This window comes from Salmo salar, chromosome ssa12 (genome assembly GCF_905237065.1).
Source record: "Salmo salar chromosome ssa12, Ssal_v3.1, whole genome shotgun sequence".
In the NCBI taxonomy this organism is placed as follows: Eukaryota; Metazoa; Chordata; class Actinopteri; order Salmoniformes; family Salmonidae; genus Salmo; species Salmo salar.
The window spans coordinates 67,048,995-67,067,160 of NC_059453.1; the positions used below are offsets into that span (position 1 = coordinate 67,048,995).

Sequence of the window (18,166 nt, forward strand, 5' to 3'; positions counted from 1 at the left end):
AAACGTCTGTGACGTCACAGTTCTACCTGAGTTTCGGGAAGGGAGTCGAAAAGGGGTGGCCTGAACTGATTGGGACAAGATTATCAGAATTGTTCTCGCATGATAAGAAGTATACGTGAGTCATACAGTCTACTTTACCTGGATTGCTAAGGACATATAAATTCCAACGTTTTGGAGAATAATATTTCCCTGAAATTGATTGAGGTTCTACTTTCTCCCGGATAGAAAGTAGCCTACTTCCTGGTCACGTTCAACTGCAGGTACGTTTCGCAGCGGTCGCCTACATTTAGTTAGTTTGCAACCTTGAAGTAATTTAAAGTTCGTAACTAGATGGTTATTAGAAATCATTACTAACAATTTATCCGTGACAAGTAGCGTATTTACTGGTCTTTCATATGTTGCTCAAATTTACAGTAAGGGCGAGCGAGGGGTGGCAACTAAGCATCAACAAAAGTCAAAGGTTTATCATAACAAAAGTCAGTAAAGTAATTGCTTGGTGGGGAAAATGTCATTTTATGGTTATGATTTTGGGGTAAATTAATGTAGCAACATTGGACATGGCTTTATTTCCATACTCAACAGACCTGTGAAACATGTCCTGCAGATACACCAGGAGTATCATAAAACCAACCATAATTATGTACTTAGTGGCCCAAGTCTGTTTGGAATCTTGATAGCCATGTAATCTTGGTTATCATGTGCGTACCTGCCTCAATCCAGATGTACCAGCTACATCATGCCCATAGAGCTCACTTTTTTCTTAGTACAGTGCTTTTATTAGAACTGTTTACGTTTTGAAATATCTTGGTCAGGATATCCATATAAGTATACCATATGGATAGTAGATATCTAACCCTCCCATGGTGGCCCCCCTCCCCAGACTGTAAGCATGGCGGTGACCCCGCGGCGTGTTCGGCTCAAGCCCTGGCTAGTGGCCCAGGTGGACAGTGGGCTCTACCCAGGTCTGGTGTGGATCGATCGGGACAACAAGCGCTTCAGGGTCCCCTGGAAACACGCTACGCGCCACACCCCCCAGCATGAGGAAGAGAACACCATCTTTAAGGTTAGTAAAGCAGATATCTGTTACAGCTTGTGAAACAATACATGTAGGTCAGTGGTCACCAACCTTTTCTGAGCTGAGATCACTTTCTGAGTCAAAATGCAAAGCTGAGATCTACTGCTCAGAATAATAGAAAATGTAAAACATGACTTAAAAAATGTTTTCTTCATCTGTCCCCTCTCTCCTTGTATCAGGCCTGGGCAGTGGAGACAGGAAAGTTCCAGGAGGGTATTGATGACCCTGACCCTGCCAAGTGGAAAGCCCAGCTCCGCTGTGCCCTCAACAAGAGCAGAGAGTTCAACCTTGTCTACGATGGCACCAAAGAAGTCCCCATGAACCCCCTGAAGATCTACGATGTCTGTGACATCCCACAGCCCCTCAGTAACCCAGGTAAATGTCCATGGATGACATACAAATACAGTACCAGTCAAAAGTTTGGACACACCTACTCATTCCAGGGTTTTTCTTTATTTGTACAATTTTCTACATTGTAGAATAATAGTGAAGACATCAAAACTATGAAATAACACATATGGAATCATGTAGTGACCTAAAAAGTGTTTAACAAATCAAAATATATTTTAGATTTGACATTCTTCAAAGTAGCCACCGTTTGCCTTGATGACAGCTTTGCACACTATTGGCATTCTTTCAACCAGCTTCATGAGGTAGTCACCTGGAATGCATTTCAATTAACAGGTGTGCCTTGGTAAAAGTTCATTTGTGGAATTTATTTCCTTCTTAATGTGTTTGAGCCAATCAGTTGTGTTGTGACAAGGTAGGGGTGGTATACAGAAGATAGCCCTATTTGGTAAAAGACCAAGCCCATATTATGGCTAGAACAGCTCAAATAATCAAAGAAAAACGACAGTCCATCATTACTTTAAGACATGAAGGTAACAATCCGGAAAATGTCAAGAACTTTTGAAAGTTTCTTCAAGTGCAGTAGCAAAAACCATCAAGCCCTATGATGAAACTGGCTCTCATGAGGACCGCCACAAGAAAGGAAGTTCCAGAGTTACCTCTGCTACCTCATGAAGCTCCTTGATAGAATGCAAAGAGTGGCTACTTTGAAGAATCTCAAATATAAAATGTATTTTGATTTGTTTAACACTTGTTGGTTACTACATGATCCCATATGTGTTATTTCATACTTTTGATGTCTTCACTATTATTCTAGTAATAGTAAAAATAAAGAAAAACCCTTGAATGAGTAGGTGTGTCCAAAATTTTGACTTTAATTGACTTAAAAAAAATGTTTTTAAAGTACAGTTTAACAACAATGATGTTAGTCAATTTTATGTATTTTTAAAAAAACATTTTATTTAACTAGGCAAGTCGGTTAAGAACAATTTATTATTTACAATGAGGGCCAATGGTAGCAGCTTTGAAGCTTAGTTTGGGATTTGGAATCCCTTGCTCTCTTTTCATTTTCTTTTCATCTCTCTCACATCAGGATCCTCAGACTCTGGGTCCTGGACGCCGAATGACTGTGATGAAGATGAACCAGATACTCCAGAGCCCCTTCCTCCTTATCCAACATCCAACGGTTAGTCATGTCAATTATCTCTTAACGCTCTTATTTGTCCCTCACCAATACTTTTTTTCAGTGATGTTTACCATGTCATTTGTCCTAAACGACACAACAGTTCAGATCTAGCATCCAGATAATGTTTTCCAATTTGCCTGGTCCAAAAACAACTCCCTTTAGTCTGACTTACCCCCTGTTTTAATATCAATATCCCTGTATTGTTTTTGGCATGTCATCTAATCATGCTTTGTTTTCCCCTGTAACGACCAGGCACCAGCCCCACTCTAATGTGGTCTCCTCCGGGGTCAGTATCGCCCCTCCACCCCCCCAGCTGCCCCCCATCAGTTGAAGTGTGGCCCAAAGAGGAGATTAAGCCGTGGCCAAAAGAGGAGCCTTTGGATGTGGAGATGCAGCCCTCCCATGAGGAGATGGCGCCCCCTCCTCCACTTGACATGCCTTCCCTTCCCATGTCTGACATGATGTTTGCCTCCCCAGAGATGTGGATCAGCTCCTTGCCCAGTGAGTACACTACTACACACACACACACTCCTCCATTAGATAAATATAGGACTGCATACATTGATTGTATATAGTATCACAGGAGTTTACCTATAGAGACCAACTAATGAGAGTTCCTCTCTTATTGAATCTTCATGTGTTTCTTTGTCTCTCTCTCTTTCTCCCTCAGTGACAGACCTGGAGGTGCAGTTCCAGTATCGGGGTAAGGAGGTGTGTCCAGCCATGACTGTCAGTAATCCCCAGGGCTGCAGGCTGTTTTACGGGGACCTGGGCCCCATGGTCAACCAGGAGGAGCTGTTTGGCCCTATCAGCCTGGAGCAGCTGAGGTTCCCCTCTACCGAGCACATCGCCAACGACAAGCAGAGGGTCTTCACCAACCGCCTGCTGGACGTCATGGACCGAGGCCTCATCCTGGAGGTCAGCGGCCATGACATCTATGCCGTCCGCCTCTGCCAGTGCAAGGTGTACTGGTCAGGCCCCTGTGCACCCAACCCCAATGCACCCAACCTCATAGAGAGGCAGAGGAAGGTTAAGCTGTTCTGTCTGGAGTCGTTTCTCAGTGGTAAGTACTGACTCCGATCCTACTGACCATTTTAGTATAGATAGACTCTAACCTTCCTACAGCAACAATGTTTTATACCACTCTTCTCAAAGCTTCTTGCCTATCAATATTTTTATATTCTATTAGGCTGGGCCCTTAGAAGGTAGTGTGATAATATGGCATGCACTGAGTGTACAAAACATTAGGAACACCTGTTCTTTCCCTGACAGACTTACTACGTGAAAGCTATGATCCCTTATTGATGTCACTTGTTAAAACCACGTCAATCAGTGTAGATGAAGGGGAGGAGACAGGTATAGAAGTATTTTTAAGCCTTGAGACAATTGAGACAATGATTGTGTATGTGTGTCATTTAGAGGGTAAATGAGCAAGACAAAATATTTACGTGCCTTTGAACAGGGTATGGTATTAGGTGCCAGGCACACTGGTTGGAGTGTGTCAAGAACTGCAATGCTGCTGGGTTTTTCATGCTCAACAGTTTCCTGTGTCTATCAAAAATGGTCCACCACCCAAAGGACATCCAGCCAACTTGACACAACTGTGGGAAGCATTGGAGTCAACAAGGGCCAGCATTCAACACCTTGTAGAGTCCATGCCCTGACGAATTGAGGCTGTTCTGAGGTCAAAAGGGGATGCAACTCAATATTAGGAAGGTGTTCATAATGTTTTGTACACTCAGTTTATGCTGTGAGACTGATTTTCTATGCGATATGATTGTGATTGTTTGTGTTTTTGACGTGTGCAGGTGTAATAGCCCATCAGAGGGGCCAGTCGGCCATTCTTCCTCAGTTCGACATCAACCTGTGCTTTGGAGAGGAGTGGCCTGACAGCAGACCCAGAGAGAGGAAGCTCATCATGGTGCAGGTACAGTGGGGGGAAAAAAGTATTTGATCCCCTGCTGATTTTGTACATTTGCCCACTTACAAAGAAATGATCAGTCTATCATTTGCATAGTAGGTTTATTTGAACAGTGAGAGACAGAATAACAACAAAATAATCCAGAAAAACACGTCAAAAATGTTATAAAATGATTTACATTTTAATGAGGGAAATAAGTATTTGACCCCTCTGCAAAACATGACTTAGTACTTGGTGGCAAAACCCTTGTTGGCAATCAGAGGTCAGACGTTTCTTGTAGTTGGCCACCAGGTTTGCACACATCTCAGGAGGGATTTTGTCCCACTCCTCTTTGCAGATCTTCTCCAAGTCATTAAAGTTTCGAGGCTGACGTTTGGCAACTCGAACCTTCAGCTCCCTCCATAGATTTTCTATGGGATTAAGGTCTGGAGACTGGCTAGGCCACTCCAGGACCTTAATGTGCTTCTTCTTGAGCCACTCCTTTGTTGCCTTGGCCGTGTGTTTTGGGTCATTGTCATGCTGGAATACCCATCCACGACCCATTTTCAATGCCCTGGCTGAGGGAAGGAGGTTCTCTCCCAAGATTTGACGGTATATGGTCCTGTCCATCGTCCCTTTGATGCGGTGAAGTTGTCCTGTCCCCTTAGCAGAAAAACACCCCCAAAGCATAATGTTTCCACCTCCATGTTTGACGGTGGAGATGGTGTTCTTGGGGTCATAGGCAGCATTCCTCCTCCTCCAAACACGGCGAGTTGAGTTGATGTCTAAGAGCTCCATTTTGGTCTCATCTGACCACAACACTTTCACCCAGTTGTCCTCTGAGTCATTCAGATGTTCATTGGCAAACTTCAGACGGGCATGTATATGTATTCTTGAGCAGGGGGACCTTGCGGGCGCTGCAGGATTTCAGTCCTTCACGGCGTAGTGTGTTACCAATTGTTTTCTTGGTGACTATGGTCCCAGCTGCCTTGAGATCATTGACAAGATCCTCCCGTGTAGTTCTGGGCTGATTCCTCACCGTTCTCATGATCATTGCAACTCCACGAGGTGAGATCTTGCATGGAGCCCCAGGCTGAGGGAGATTGACAGTTATTTTGTGTTTCTTCCATTTGCGAATAATCGCACCAAATGTTGTCACCTTCTCACCAAGCTGCTTGGCGATGGTCTTGTAGCCCATTCCAGCCTTGTGTAGGTCTACAATCTTGTCCCTGACATCCTTGGAGAGCTCTTTGGTCTTGGCCATGGTGGAGAGTTTGGAATCTGATTGATTGCTTCTGTGGACAGGTGTCTTTTTTACAGGTAACAAGCTGCGGTTAGGAGCACTCCCTTTAAGAGTGTGCTCCTAATCTCAGCTCATACCTGTATAAAAGACACCTGGGAGCCAGAAATCTTTCTGATTGAGAGGGGGTCAAATACTTATTTCCCTCATTAAAATGCAAATCAATTTATAACATTTCTGGCATGTGTTTTTCTGGATATTTTTGTTGTTATTCTGTCTCTCACTGTTCAAATAAACCTACCATTAAAATTATAGACTGATCTTTTCTTTGTCAGTGGGCAAACCATACAAAATCAGCAGGGGATCAAATACTTTTTTCCCTCACTGTATGAGCCCGTCTTTGTATCAAGATGTTTCATGCAATGAATCATAGAAAATGAATTAAACATTTGTTTTTCATTATTTTAAAATGTATGTTTTGCTGTTGAGTCCCTTCACTGTAACTGACTCATCTTTGGCCCTCTGCTCCCCTCCAGATCATCCCTGTGGTAGCACGTATGATCACTGAGATGTTCTCAGGTGACTGCATGCGCTCCTTCGACAGCGGCAGCGTGCGCCTGCAGATCTCCATCCCGGACATCAAGGACAACATCGTTACCCACCTGAAGCAGCTGTACCGCCTGCTGCAGACCCACCAGGGCCAGGAGGGCTGGCCTCAGGCTCTGCCCCCTGGGGCTGGCATGAGCCTGCCCCAGGCCCTGCATGCCCAGTGAAGCTACCCAGTCCACCATGGTCCTACCAGGCCAGTCAGTCTCATACACAGCTCTGTCTGGACACTGTCTCCTTACTGCTGCCTCTACTGCTGGGTCATGTGGGGACCTGTAGTCAGCAAGCTAGTACTTATGTTTATAGAGGCGTGTTAATCCGAATAGGAAGAGGGATTGCTTCAGTTTAGCCTTTTTCCGTTCTTTTACTATTATGTTCTCTGAGAGGAGCCATGTATATATTGTGGTAAATGCTGCTAAACAGGCCCTGTAAGACTACAACTGTGGCAGTCAGTAAAACATGGTGTGCCCGTGGCCTTGTACTCAATATGAATAGAACTAGAGGAGCATTGGATGGCATTATGGGCAAAAGTCCTGTCGGCTGCAAGGCAACATTGAACATAGTCAATGAGTTACAGGCATAACCCTTGACCCCATGTTACACAATACCAGTCAGTGATCAAGCTGTGTCCTGGTCCTTGTTGTTCATGTCATTTTGTCTACTACCTGTTTTTAACCCATGAAGAATATGTTTGAGTGCTAAAGCTAGATATTTATATATTTTTTTTTCTTTTGGAGAAAAAACATGCAAGTGGATAATCCATTATGTGAACTTTTATGATACACACTTTAATAGTTATCTTTCCTTTCTATTGGTTATTATACATTTGTATCTCATCATGACTGCTGAGATCCATTCTAACTGTTCCTGCAAGATATGTGAACAGTATCCTATACCCTTTACTTGTTTGTTTATGTTAATACTAGTAGATAAGATCAGGTAAAGGTAGATGATGCGGTGAACCAAATGGATTGTTTATTTTCTGATAGACCTTATCCCCATGTATAGCCTCCATTTATAACTTTATGGAATTTAAACCATTTGTTTTGGTCTATGAAATTAGTATAAGTGGTGTCGCTGCACTTTTGGGAGTAAATGGAGTCTTATGCTTAGATTGCATTTAATTTTTCAATAACTTTTATCCTCCTAATGATTTGTATTTTCAATTTTTTGTGAAAAATGCCCATAACTAGGCAAGTGATCTTTTTATTTTTTTTAATTTTTTTTTTTATGAAGCAAATCAGCAATGTAATGTATTCAGTAATGAAAAAGGGTTTAATTCAAATTGACAAAAAGTTATACCCGCAAGTGTTTTATTCACTGGTATTTTATGTCAGTTTTACTGTCTAGTTATAAAAGTGGTTGTGTGTCAACTATACTGAGGCCATATGTATTTGATTATTATGAAAGGATGAAACACATATGCATGAAAATGATGCAGTAACCATAAAATGCATAAGAAATACAAATTTACTTCAAGATTACATTTTAAATGGATGATAAATATCCTTCGCTATAATGTTGACTGAGCTATACAGATAACATTTAAAAGTAAAATGCAATAAACATATTTCTCAAAACCCTCAGAGCAAGTTCTTCAGAGTTTTGTCCAGTTCCCAGGTCTTGTCATATGGGCCTATAGCAATGCTGAGGTAATGTCATAGAGATACTTCTCTGTGCGTTCTTGTAGTACTTGGTAAAGTTCCCACAGCTGTTTCCTTCTTGTGGCGATATCGGCCAATAACAACGTCAAAATGGCTGCCACCGTGACTACCAGGAATAGAGACAGCAGGATAAACCAGGGACAACAGCGTCTCTTGTTGGAAAAAAAGAAAGATTCCATCAGTATCAAGATAATATAGGACTAAAATCAAGCAGAGCCAATAAACATGTTGGAGACATACAGCATGAAGACAGTGGGGACAAACATTGACATAAATGCTATGATGGTGCTCTGGGTTTGACATGATTAAGATGAGAAAGTGAATTGTAGATATATTCGGACCTCTCTCCTATGGATGTTGGTTTCCATCATGCTTTGCTTCGTGTTGCTGTGGTGTGACATAGCTGGATGAAACTGCTCATCTAAGGGATGCTCTAGTGATGAGTTTAACACATTTATAGACCAATAAATATCATGGTTAAAATAGAAGTTGAAACTCCTTTACCTACTACTACAGTAACACAATCCAACAGTTTTTTTCTGCTAGTGGGTGTGTAATATACTACACCTATGGAGTCCTGTTGCCGTCCTTTGACAATCTCCTGCTGTTTCTTGGTGTCTTCCTGCTGCTGTCTCCATGTGTCTTGTGTCCTGCAGGTGTGCAGGTTGTGCTCTAGAAGGCTGATGTTGAGGTGGAGCTCAGCCTCAGTGTGTTGGTGCTGCAGCAGCTGGCTCTTCAGAGTGGCCTCCTGTCCTTTCACTCCCTGGATGGATGCACAGGGAAATACATGATGGTGCTGTATTTAGATATCTTATGTCACTCTAACAACAGATCAGTGCTGTGTGTGTGCGTGGGGGATTCTCATGAAACCAGTTTTAACCATGTCAGTAGCAAATTGAGTTACAAAACAATGATGCATCTGCAAAAATCAACTAACAACTAACATTCTAAAGACTAAGATGCCGAGTTTATGGCACAGTGTCTTATTTTAAATATATGGTACATTTTCGCCTAAATTTCGTACATTTTCACTCCAAATTATCATTACCGAAATGCGCCCGGATTCAATTCTCGTGTAAATTTATACAATTTTACTTTAGAGAAACACAGCTTATTTGAATAAAACACAAAAATTGTGTCCATAAATTAGTATAGCCTTTTTATGATTTATCTTTAATATTAAACTATTATATAGTAGTTTTAACTATAATAACATTAAACTGGAATATTTATTACGTAAAAACACAGTGTTTGTGAACATTTGTCATCACCATAACACTTTTTCAAGTTCCTGTAAAAACTCCAAACAGTTTATAATTCACCCATGATGAATCATCTAGAGCAGGGGTTCCCAAACATTTTCAATCAGGCAATGGGAACATCCTGCGCCCCCCACGTCTATTTCCATGGGCACAAGCAATGTTTTTCCAGGTTTTAAAGCTTATTTCCTGCAATTCTACATATTTTGTTATGAGGTGCAGAGAACATTTAGCAATTTTAAAGCTAATTCTCTTGCAATTCTATACATTTTGCCATGTCTAATGTGTATTTATGTGATATTTTAGTGACTCAAACATTGTAACAAAATCTATGGGCTAAAAAACATTAGCTGACATGGGTTATAAAATGACAAGAGGAAAACTGATGATGCACTACCAAATTTCCGAATTGCACCTTGTGCATTCTGCTATTACAACATCGTTTTTTTCGTGGGGGTGGGGGTGCGCCGCCCCCTCCCGACCCCTCTTGGCGCGTCCCACAGTTTGGGTACCACTGATCTAGAGGAGTAGTTATTAGATGAGCACAAGATAATTTAATATCTTCCCTTATATGCCTTCAGAATGAGGTTCTTCTACTCAAACACCCCCGTTACCCCATTTGACCTTCTCATTACCGAAACGGCTAAAAATCCCAAATTGGAAAAAAGTCAGAGGACCATAACCTTACAACCATGGTAGCATGAATAGGCTTCAGTGATGGGGTCAATTTTTTGCTGACTCATAATGTCTGTCTCATATTATTTGCAGATTAAACTAAGGGCCTCTCATTACTAAAACACACATTTCTCAATACCATGTTATTTTCAGGTCCATTTCGGTAATGAGAACCATAATATCGGTTATGATAATAAGCTCATTCTAATGTATAGTCAATGGGTGTGCTATGCTGGGAACTTATTTAATAGGATAAGTAATCTATAACTTTTTAAACATCAGTTATTTGATTAAGCAGGATTTGTCAAGAAATAATAAACCCCATTTAATTTACTTAAAGCCATAATTTGGAGTTTGTTTCAGCAAAGAGCAACTTAAAGGAGGAAATCCCCCATTTTGACGTGTACCTGTTTTCACACTTACCTGTAATGGTGTTTGATATCCGAAGACAGCTTTTGGTTCTTATCTGACATATTTAGATACTTTATAGGCATATATTATTGTGTTATGTCATTTGCTCATTCAATCCAGAAATACATACATATACACTGCTCAAAAAAATAAAGGGAACACTTAAACAACACATCCTAGATCTGAATGAAATAAATAATCTTATTAAATACTTTTTTCTTTACATAGTTGAATGTGCTGACAACAAAATCACACAAAAATAATCAATGGAAATCCAATTTATCAACCCATGGAGGTCTGGATTTGGAGTCACACTCAAAATTAAAGTGGAAAACCACACTACAGGCTGATCCAACTTTGATGTAATGTCCTTAAAACAAGTCAAAATGAGGCTCAGTGGTGTGTGTGGCCTCCACGTGCCTGTATGACCTCCCTACAACGCCTGGGCATGCTGCTGATGAGGTGGCAGATGGTCTCCTCCACATCTCCTGATGTACTGGCCTGTCTCCTGGTAGCGCCTCCATGCTCTGGACACTACACTGACAGACACAGCAAACCTTCTTGCCACAGCTCGCATTGATGTGCCATCCTGGATGAGCTGCACTACCTGAGCCACTTGTGTGGGTTGTAGACTCCGTCTCATGCTACCACTAGAGTGAAAGCACCGCCAGCATTCAAAAGTGACCAAAACATCCGCCAGGAAGCATAGGAACTGAGAAGTGGTCTATGGTCTCCACCTGCAGAACCACTCCTTTATTGGGGGTGTCTTGCTTATTGCCTATAATTTCCACCTGTTGTCTATTCCATTTGCACAACAGCATGTGAAATTTATTGTCAATCAGTGTTGCTTCCTAAGTGGACAGTTTGATTTCACAGAAGTGTGATTGACTTGGAGTAACATTGTGTTGTTTAAGTGTTCCCTTTATTTTTTTGAGCAGAACACTTAAACAACACATCCTAGATCTGAATGAAATAAATAATCTTATTAAATACTTTTTTCTTTACATAGTTGAATGTGCTGAAAACAAAATCACACAAAAATAATCAATGGAAATCCAATTTATCAACCCATGGAGGTCTGGATTTGGAGTCACACTCAAAATTAAAGTGGAAAACCACACTACAGGCTGATCCAACTTTGATGTAATGTCCTTAAAACAAGTCAAAATGAGGCTCAGTAGTGTGTGTGGCCTCCACGTGCCTGTATGACCTCCCTACAATGCCTGGGCATGCTCCTGATGAGGTGGCGGATGGTCTCCTGAGGGATCTCCTCCCAGACCTGGACTAAAGCATCCGCCAACTCCTGGACAGTCTGTGGTGCAACGTGGCGTTGGTGGATGGAGCGAGACATGATGTCCCAGATGTGCTCAATTGGATTCAGGTCTGGGGAACGGGCGGGCCAGTCCATAGCATCAATGCCTTCCACTTGCAGGAACTGCTGACACACTCCAGCCACATGAGGTCTAGCATTGTCTTGCATTAGGAGGAACCCAGGGCCAACCGCACCAGTATATGGTCTCACAAGGGGTCTGAGGATCTCATCTCGGTACCTAATGGCAGTCAGGCTACCTCTGGCGAGCACATGGAGGGCTGTGCGGCCCCCCAAAGAAATGCCACCCACACCATGACTGACCCACCGCCAAACCGGTCATGCTGGAGGATGTTGCAGGTAGCAGAACGTTCTCCACGGCGTCTCCAGACTCTGTCACGTCTGTCACATGTGCTCAATGTGAACCTGCTTTCATCTGTGAAGAGCACAGGGCGCCAGTGGCGAATTTGCCAATCTTGGTGTTCTCTGGCAAATGCCAAACGTCCTGCACGGTGTTGGGCTGTAAGCACAACCCCCACCTGTGGACGTCGGGTCCTCATACCACCCTCATGGAGTCTGTTTCTTACCGTTTGAGCAGACACATGCACATTTGTGGCCTGCTGGAGGTCATTTTGCAGGGCTCTGGCAGTGCTTCTCCTGCTCCTTCTTGCACAAAGGCGGAGGTAGCGGTCCTGCTGCTGGGTTGTTGCCTTCCTACGGCCTCCTCCACGTCTCCTGATGTACTGGTCTGTCTTCTGGTAGCGCCTCCATGCTCTGGACACTACGCTGACATACACAGCAAACCTTCTTGCCACAGCTCGCATTGATGTGCCATCCTGGATGAGCTGCACTACCTGAGCCACTTGTGTGGGTTGTAGACTCCGTCTCATGCTACCACTAGAGTGAAAGCACCGCCAGCATTCAAAAGTGACCAAAACATCAGCCAGGAAGCATAGGAACTGAGAAGTGGTCTGTGGTCCCCACCTGCAGAACCACTCCTTTATTGGGGGTGTCTTGCTAATTGCCTATAATTTCCACCTGTTGTCTATTCCATTTGCACAACAGCATGTGAAATTTATTGTCAATCAGTGTTGCTTCCTAAGTGGACATTTTGATTTCACAGAAGTGTGATTGACTTGGAGTTACATTGTGTTGTTTAAGTGTTCCCTTTATTTTTTTGAGCAGTGTATATATATATATATCTGTATGTATGTATGTATGTATGTATGTATGTATGTATGTATGTATGTATGTATGTATGTATGTATGTATGTATGTATGTATGTATGTGTGTGTGTGTACCTCGAGCTGGCTCTGTAATAGGTTTATATTGTCTATGTTCTGCACCAGAGACTTCCTCATCTGGGTGCATTTGATCCTCTCCTCCTCATAGCGCTCTCTCCACTGTGATGACTGAACCTGTGCTGTCTGCAGTGCCATCTAGGGACACACAAAATACACATGCGGTGAAACTGTCCTAAGATGTCCCTTCTTATTCATTCGAAACTCTAAGAATCTCTTATTTCTCAAATTGAGTCACATAAATGTAATTAATCATGACTGTAATAGAACACAGTGCTATTTTGTGTGATCCAGAATGCAGCCCTGTCTGACCCCGTACCTCCAGGCTGTGAGCCCTGTCCTGAGCCTTGTTCGTCTGGTCAGTGACCCTCTGGAGCACGGCTACAGCCATCTCCTCCACCTCCTGCCTCTGCTGCTCTGACTGTAGAAGCAGCATCTTGGCTCCATCCCTAGACAGCCTCTGAGAGAAACAGAGGACGAGTCAGTAAAATGATGATTGCTCTTTGTGATTTCAGCCTGGTGGTGATTTTGTCTGAGCATCCATATACTGTAAGTCATAGGTACAGACGGTGTTCCTGAACACACCTGTCCACAGATCTTCAGCTGTGACTCTAGTGCCCCAATCTTTACCTTCATCCTGTCCTCTTTACAACAGATCTGTGAGGGTAGAGAAAGATGAGACGTGTGAGAGAGATGAAACATGTTGACAGTCAGGTAGAAAGACCGAAAAGCAGATAGCAACTACCGTAGTAGACGGTGGCAAACGCCTCATGTGCCATTTCATTTCTCTCTGTACATTTCTCGTGTTTCTCTCTCAGCTTCTCAGTGACAGGATGCAGTGTAGACCACAGCTCCTCCAGTAGAATAATGGTGGAAACGCTGTGAACTTGTCTCTGAAACCACAGCCTGTTTTAAACTAGATCACTGAACCAAACACAGTGTTACACCTAATTTAGAGAAGTGATGGACCAGACACCTTAAGGACCCTATGCCACAACACAACAGTTGCCCAGAACATTAACCTACTGTCCAAACTTTATGGCAGTCCCTTCATGAAACAGAGTATGGTACAGAAATACAGTAATTCAATGTGCATACATGAGTATGATTGAGAGCTAGGTAAAGGTAGAGGCACATTTGTGGACATCACATCAGTGTGTAAGAGATCCAGGTCCTAACCTTCCAGACATTGTCCTGTGAGAGCAGTATAGTAGAGGTGGTGTGCTGCAGTAGAGACAGCTTCTGTTTCAGAGAATCTTCTCGCCACAGAGCCTCCTATGGAAAGAGATGCACCATAATACAAGTGAGGTTGAGGTTTGTACTAAAAGGCATGTCTCAATTATATGGATTATCATTCTAGATTCAAATATGTTAGCTTCTTTGCATTAATCTAAGGAGTCAGCAGAGCAGGATTCCACACCTGTAGATACTCTGCAAGTTGAAGAAGGTCCTAGATAGAGGACGGAGAGAGAGACAGAGAGAGAGTGAGGGCGTTTTCACAATAAGCATAAAATATATTCCCAACGTGGAGCAAGGAGGGACATCATATACAGTATATTGTTATTATGGGTGGGGAACCATGTATGTCTCACACACCCACAAGAGTTCAAATATATAATAACATCAACCGTACGTTGCTATGCAACACAACTGATAGTGATGTCTTTTGTCAGAATGATGAATGATAATGTAGACGGAAACTGTGACTCATTGCTGTGGCTCATATTTGAAGGAGAAAATACATTGAAATCTAGTACAGAGATCTAGTACATCAGAGTTACTTACTGCCTCATTCACGGTGATATAGCCATGCCTGTGAATGATAGGGAGTGGGGGTCAGAGGTCAAAGTGTTATAATTGAAAGATAAGCAGTTCAACAGATCAGTGTCTTCATGTAAAGGTCAGTCGCTTACTGTGCTTACTCTGTCTGACAGAAAGCATTCCTCTGGTGGAGCTGATTGCTTACTAGGCCACTCTTCTCCTGTTGAACTACTAACAGGGAGAGAGGAAGATAATAAAGTTCACCAACAAACTCAAAGCCAAAAAAGTATGTTGAAATTGAAATACCAAAATAAGAGTTCCATATTTGACCTCTATCTCTGATATCCATACACTTCCTTAGTGTAGGTTGCTGTGAAGTGTGAGAGAATGTCTGTGAGAAGCCAGAGTGATGCTGCCCTGTTTTGTTTTGCCCTCCTGTCCCTTGTGGTGGTGAGGTGATCCCCGATGCCTGATGAAACAGTTTTCCAACTGTGACACACCTTTTTTGTGTTTGACAAAACCAAATATTCCAGTATTTGTGTATAACAGACATATAATAACACAATGTCATACGGGTAATGTGTATTATTATGTCATACAGGTAATGTGTATTATTATGTCATACAGGTAATATGTATTATTATGTCATACAGGTAATGTGTATTATTATGTCATACAGGTAATATGTATTATTATGTCATACAGGTAATGTGTATTATTATGTCATACAGGTAATGTGTATTATTATGTCATACAGGTAATGTGTATTATTATGTCATACAGGTAATATGTATTATTATGTCATACGGGTAATGTGTATTATTATGTCATACAGGTAATGTGTATTATTATGTCATACAGGTAATGTGTATTATTATGTCACACAGGTAATGTGTATTATTATGTCACACGGGTAATGTGTATTATTATGTCATACAGGTAATGTGTATTATTATGTCATACAGGTAATGTGTATTATTATGTCATACAGGTAATGTGTATTATTATGTCATAAAGGTCATGTGTATTATTATGTCACACAGGTAATGTGTATTATTATGTCACACAGGTAATGTGTATTATTATGTCATAAAGGTCATGTGTATTATTATGTCATACAGGTAATATGTATTATTATGTCATACAGGTAATGTGTATTATTATGTCACACGGGTAATGTGTATTATTATGTCATACAGGTAATGTGTATTATTATGTCATACAGTTTATGTATTATTATGTCATACGGGTAATGTGTATTATTATGTCACACAGGTAATGTGTATTATTATGTCATACAGGTAATGTGTATCATTATGTCATACAGTTTATGTATTATTATGTCATACGGGTAATGTGTATTATTATGTCATACAGGTAATGTGTATTATTATGTCACACGGGTAATGTGTATTATTATGTCATACAGGTAATGTGTATTATTATGTCATACAGTTTATGTATTATTATGTCATACGGGTAATGTGTATTATTATGTCATACAGGTAATGTGTATTATTATGTCACACGGGTAATGTGTATTATTATGTCATAAAGGTCATGTGTATTATTATGTCACACGGGTGATGTGTATCATTATGTCACACGGGTGATGTGTATTATTATGTCATACAGGTCATGTGTTTACCTTCCTGATGGAGTGTACATCTGGCCAGGTGATCCCCAGTTCCTCTGCTGATATAAGGGACTGTCTGTGGATAAGAGGCACTCTCTGCCTGTTGGTCCTCATCGTGACTTTGGTCTCCTTATTTGAGTCCTTTTCATCTGCCTGAGGAGTGGCAGCCTGGACAAACTGTCTCCTTCTCTGAAACTCCATCTGTCTTTTATGCTGCATTTCACTCTTCCAGTCGGCCTCCAGCTTGTGTCCTGGGCTGCGACATGTCGTCACATTGTTGCGATCTCTCAAGAACTCATGTTTTGCTGCCCGTTGTTCCAGCTTTTGGTCATAACTCTCCATCTGAGGTCGTCTCCTCCTGAGGTTTTTTGGGATATTCATTTTGGTAGCTGAACTTTAACTGCAGGATTCAGAATAAGACATTAGTATCAGTCCATCAGGTTCTTCAAAGAAAGCATGATTGGTTCTGGGTGTGTCAAAACAGGATGCAGTGCATTCAGCTTTGAGGTGAGATAAATTAAGAAAGCAAGCATGACTTTCGGTATGAATAAATTAAAGAAATGAAGCCTGATATTCAAACACCTGCGGTATAAAGTCCTACTTTATGTATGTGAAGCATGAGTAATGCTTCGCCATAATCACAAACTAGCTGTAGTGTACGAGAAGGCTGCTGAGAAGCCTGCTGACTCAAAGCTGAGATACGGATCACTAACAATATAAGGAAACACCAGGAGGCAGATACATGACCAAAATCACAAAACATTTCCTCCACAGATGAAGCCTTGTAAGTGTGATCATAGGAGTAGCAAAAACAAACCTGAACACAGTCAATGTTGCTCTATCGCGTCTCAACGTCTGTCTTCTTTGAATTCACTAACTGTTACTTCTGACTCTCTTTCATAACAGGAAATGAGAGAAACCACACTGCTGTTCCTCTATAATGACGCCCCACATTGCATCCTCACACTGGCATCACACATGGGAAAAGCATAAGAGAAGTGACAGTGGTAGGAAACTCACATTTTGAGATGTGGTGTGGGAGAGTTGTAGGTCTGCAGAATTTAGTGGTACTGTGGCTAGTGATAAGCCCAAGCTTATAGTGTGCCACAAGGTATTTGTTTAGAATATGTACAAACTTTGAGCCACGTTTCACATTTCCAGGTTGTTCTCAACTGACTCTGATGTACAGTGCATTTGGAAAGTATTCAGACCACTTGACTTGATTTTTTCCAAATTTATTGTAGAATTGATAAAAAACTAAATAATCCTCATTAATCTACACACAATACCCCATAATGGCAAAGCAAAAATAGGTTTTTAGAAATTTTTGCAAATGGATTAAAACTTGAAAACTGAAATCTGTCCCGAAGCCACTCCTGTGTTGGCTGTGTGATTATGGTTATTGTCCTGTTGGAAGGTGAACCTTCCCCCCAGTCTGAGGTCCTGAGCGCTCTGGAGCAGGTTTTCATCAAGGATCTCTCTGTACTTTGCTCCGTTCATCTTTCCCTCAATCCTGACTAGTCTCCCGGTCCCTGCCGCTGAAAAACATCCCCACAGCATGATGCTGCCAACACCATACTTCACCGTAGGGATGGTGCCAGGTTTCCCCCAGACATGACACTTGGCATTCAATCTTGGTTTCATCTTGTTTTTCATGGTCTGAGAGTTCTTTAGGTGCCTTTTGTCATACTCCAAGTGGGCTGTCATGTGCCTTTTACTGAGGAGTGACTTTCATCTGGCCACTCTACCATAAAGGCCTGATTGGTGGAGTGCTGCAGAGATGGTCGTCCTTCT

At 41.8% G+C, this 18,166-nt stretch overlaps 2 protein-coding genes across 8 annotated transcripts; one reads left to right on the plus strand and one right to left on the minus strand.

The window, feature by feature from the left end:
• LOC106565674 (interferon regulatory factor 6) lies at nt 1-7,941 on the plus strand. 2 transcript variants are annotated; one of them, XM_045691667.1, is made up of 9 exons: nt 18-260; nt 415-476; nt 881-1,063; nt 1,255-1,450; nt 2,517-2,609; nt 2,862-3,110; nt 3,280-3,672; nt 4,418-4,536; nt 6,286-7,941. In XM_045691667.1, the coding sequence occupies exons 3-9, from the start codon at nt 890-892 to the stop codon at nt 6,520-6,522; spliced, it is 1,461 nt and encodes a 486-aa protein (XP_045547623.1). In that variant the 5' UTR covers nt 18-260; nt 415-476; nt 881-889; the 3' UTR covers nt 6,523-7,941. The 2 variants fall into 2 exon arrangements, with proteins under 2 accessions (XP_013988514.1, XP_045547623.1); XM_014133039.2 differs by lacking the exon at nt 415-476 and having other exon boundaries at nt 1-260.
• Nucleotides 7,808-17,280, minus strand: LOC106565673 (TRAF3-interacting JNK-activating modulator). 6 transcript variants are annotated; one of them, XM_014133034.2, is made up of 13 exons: nt 17,190-17,280; nt 16,385-16,772; nt 15,067-15,205; nt 14,898-14,964; nt 14,761-14,788; nt 14,396-14,425; nt 14,155-14,250; nt 13,561-13,632; nt 13,295-13,435; nt 12,976-13,113; nt 8,587-8,782; nt 8,361-8,452; nt 7,808-8,171 (listed from the first exon to the last, which is right to left on the minus strand). In XM_014133034.2, exons 2-13 carry the CDS (start codon nt 16,751-16,753, stop codon nt 7,992-7,994), a joined length of 1,548 nt encoding a protein of 515 aa, XP_013988509.2. In that variant the 5' UTR covers nt 16,754-16,772; nt 17,190-17,280; the 3' UTR covers nt 7,808-7,991. The 6 variants fall into 6 exon arrangements, 5 of the variants coding, with proteins under 5 accessions (XP_013988509.2, XP_013988508.2, XP_045547622.1 ...); XM_014133033.2 differs by having other exon boundaries at nt 14,898-14,967; XM_045691666.1 differs by lacking the exon at nt 14,396-14,425.
• Nucleotides 17,281-18,166: the final 886 nt, after the last annotated feature.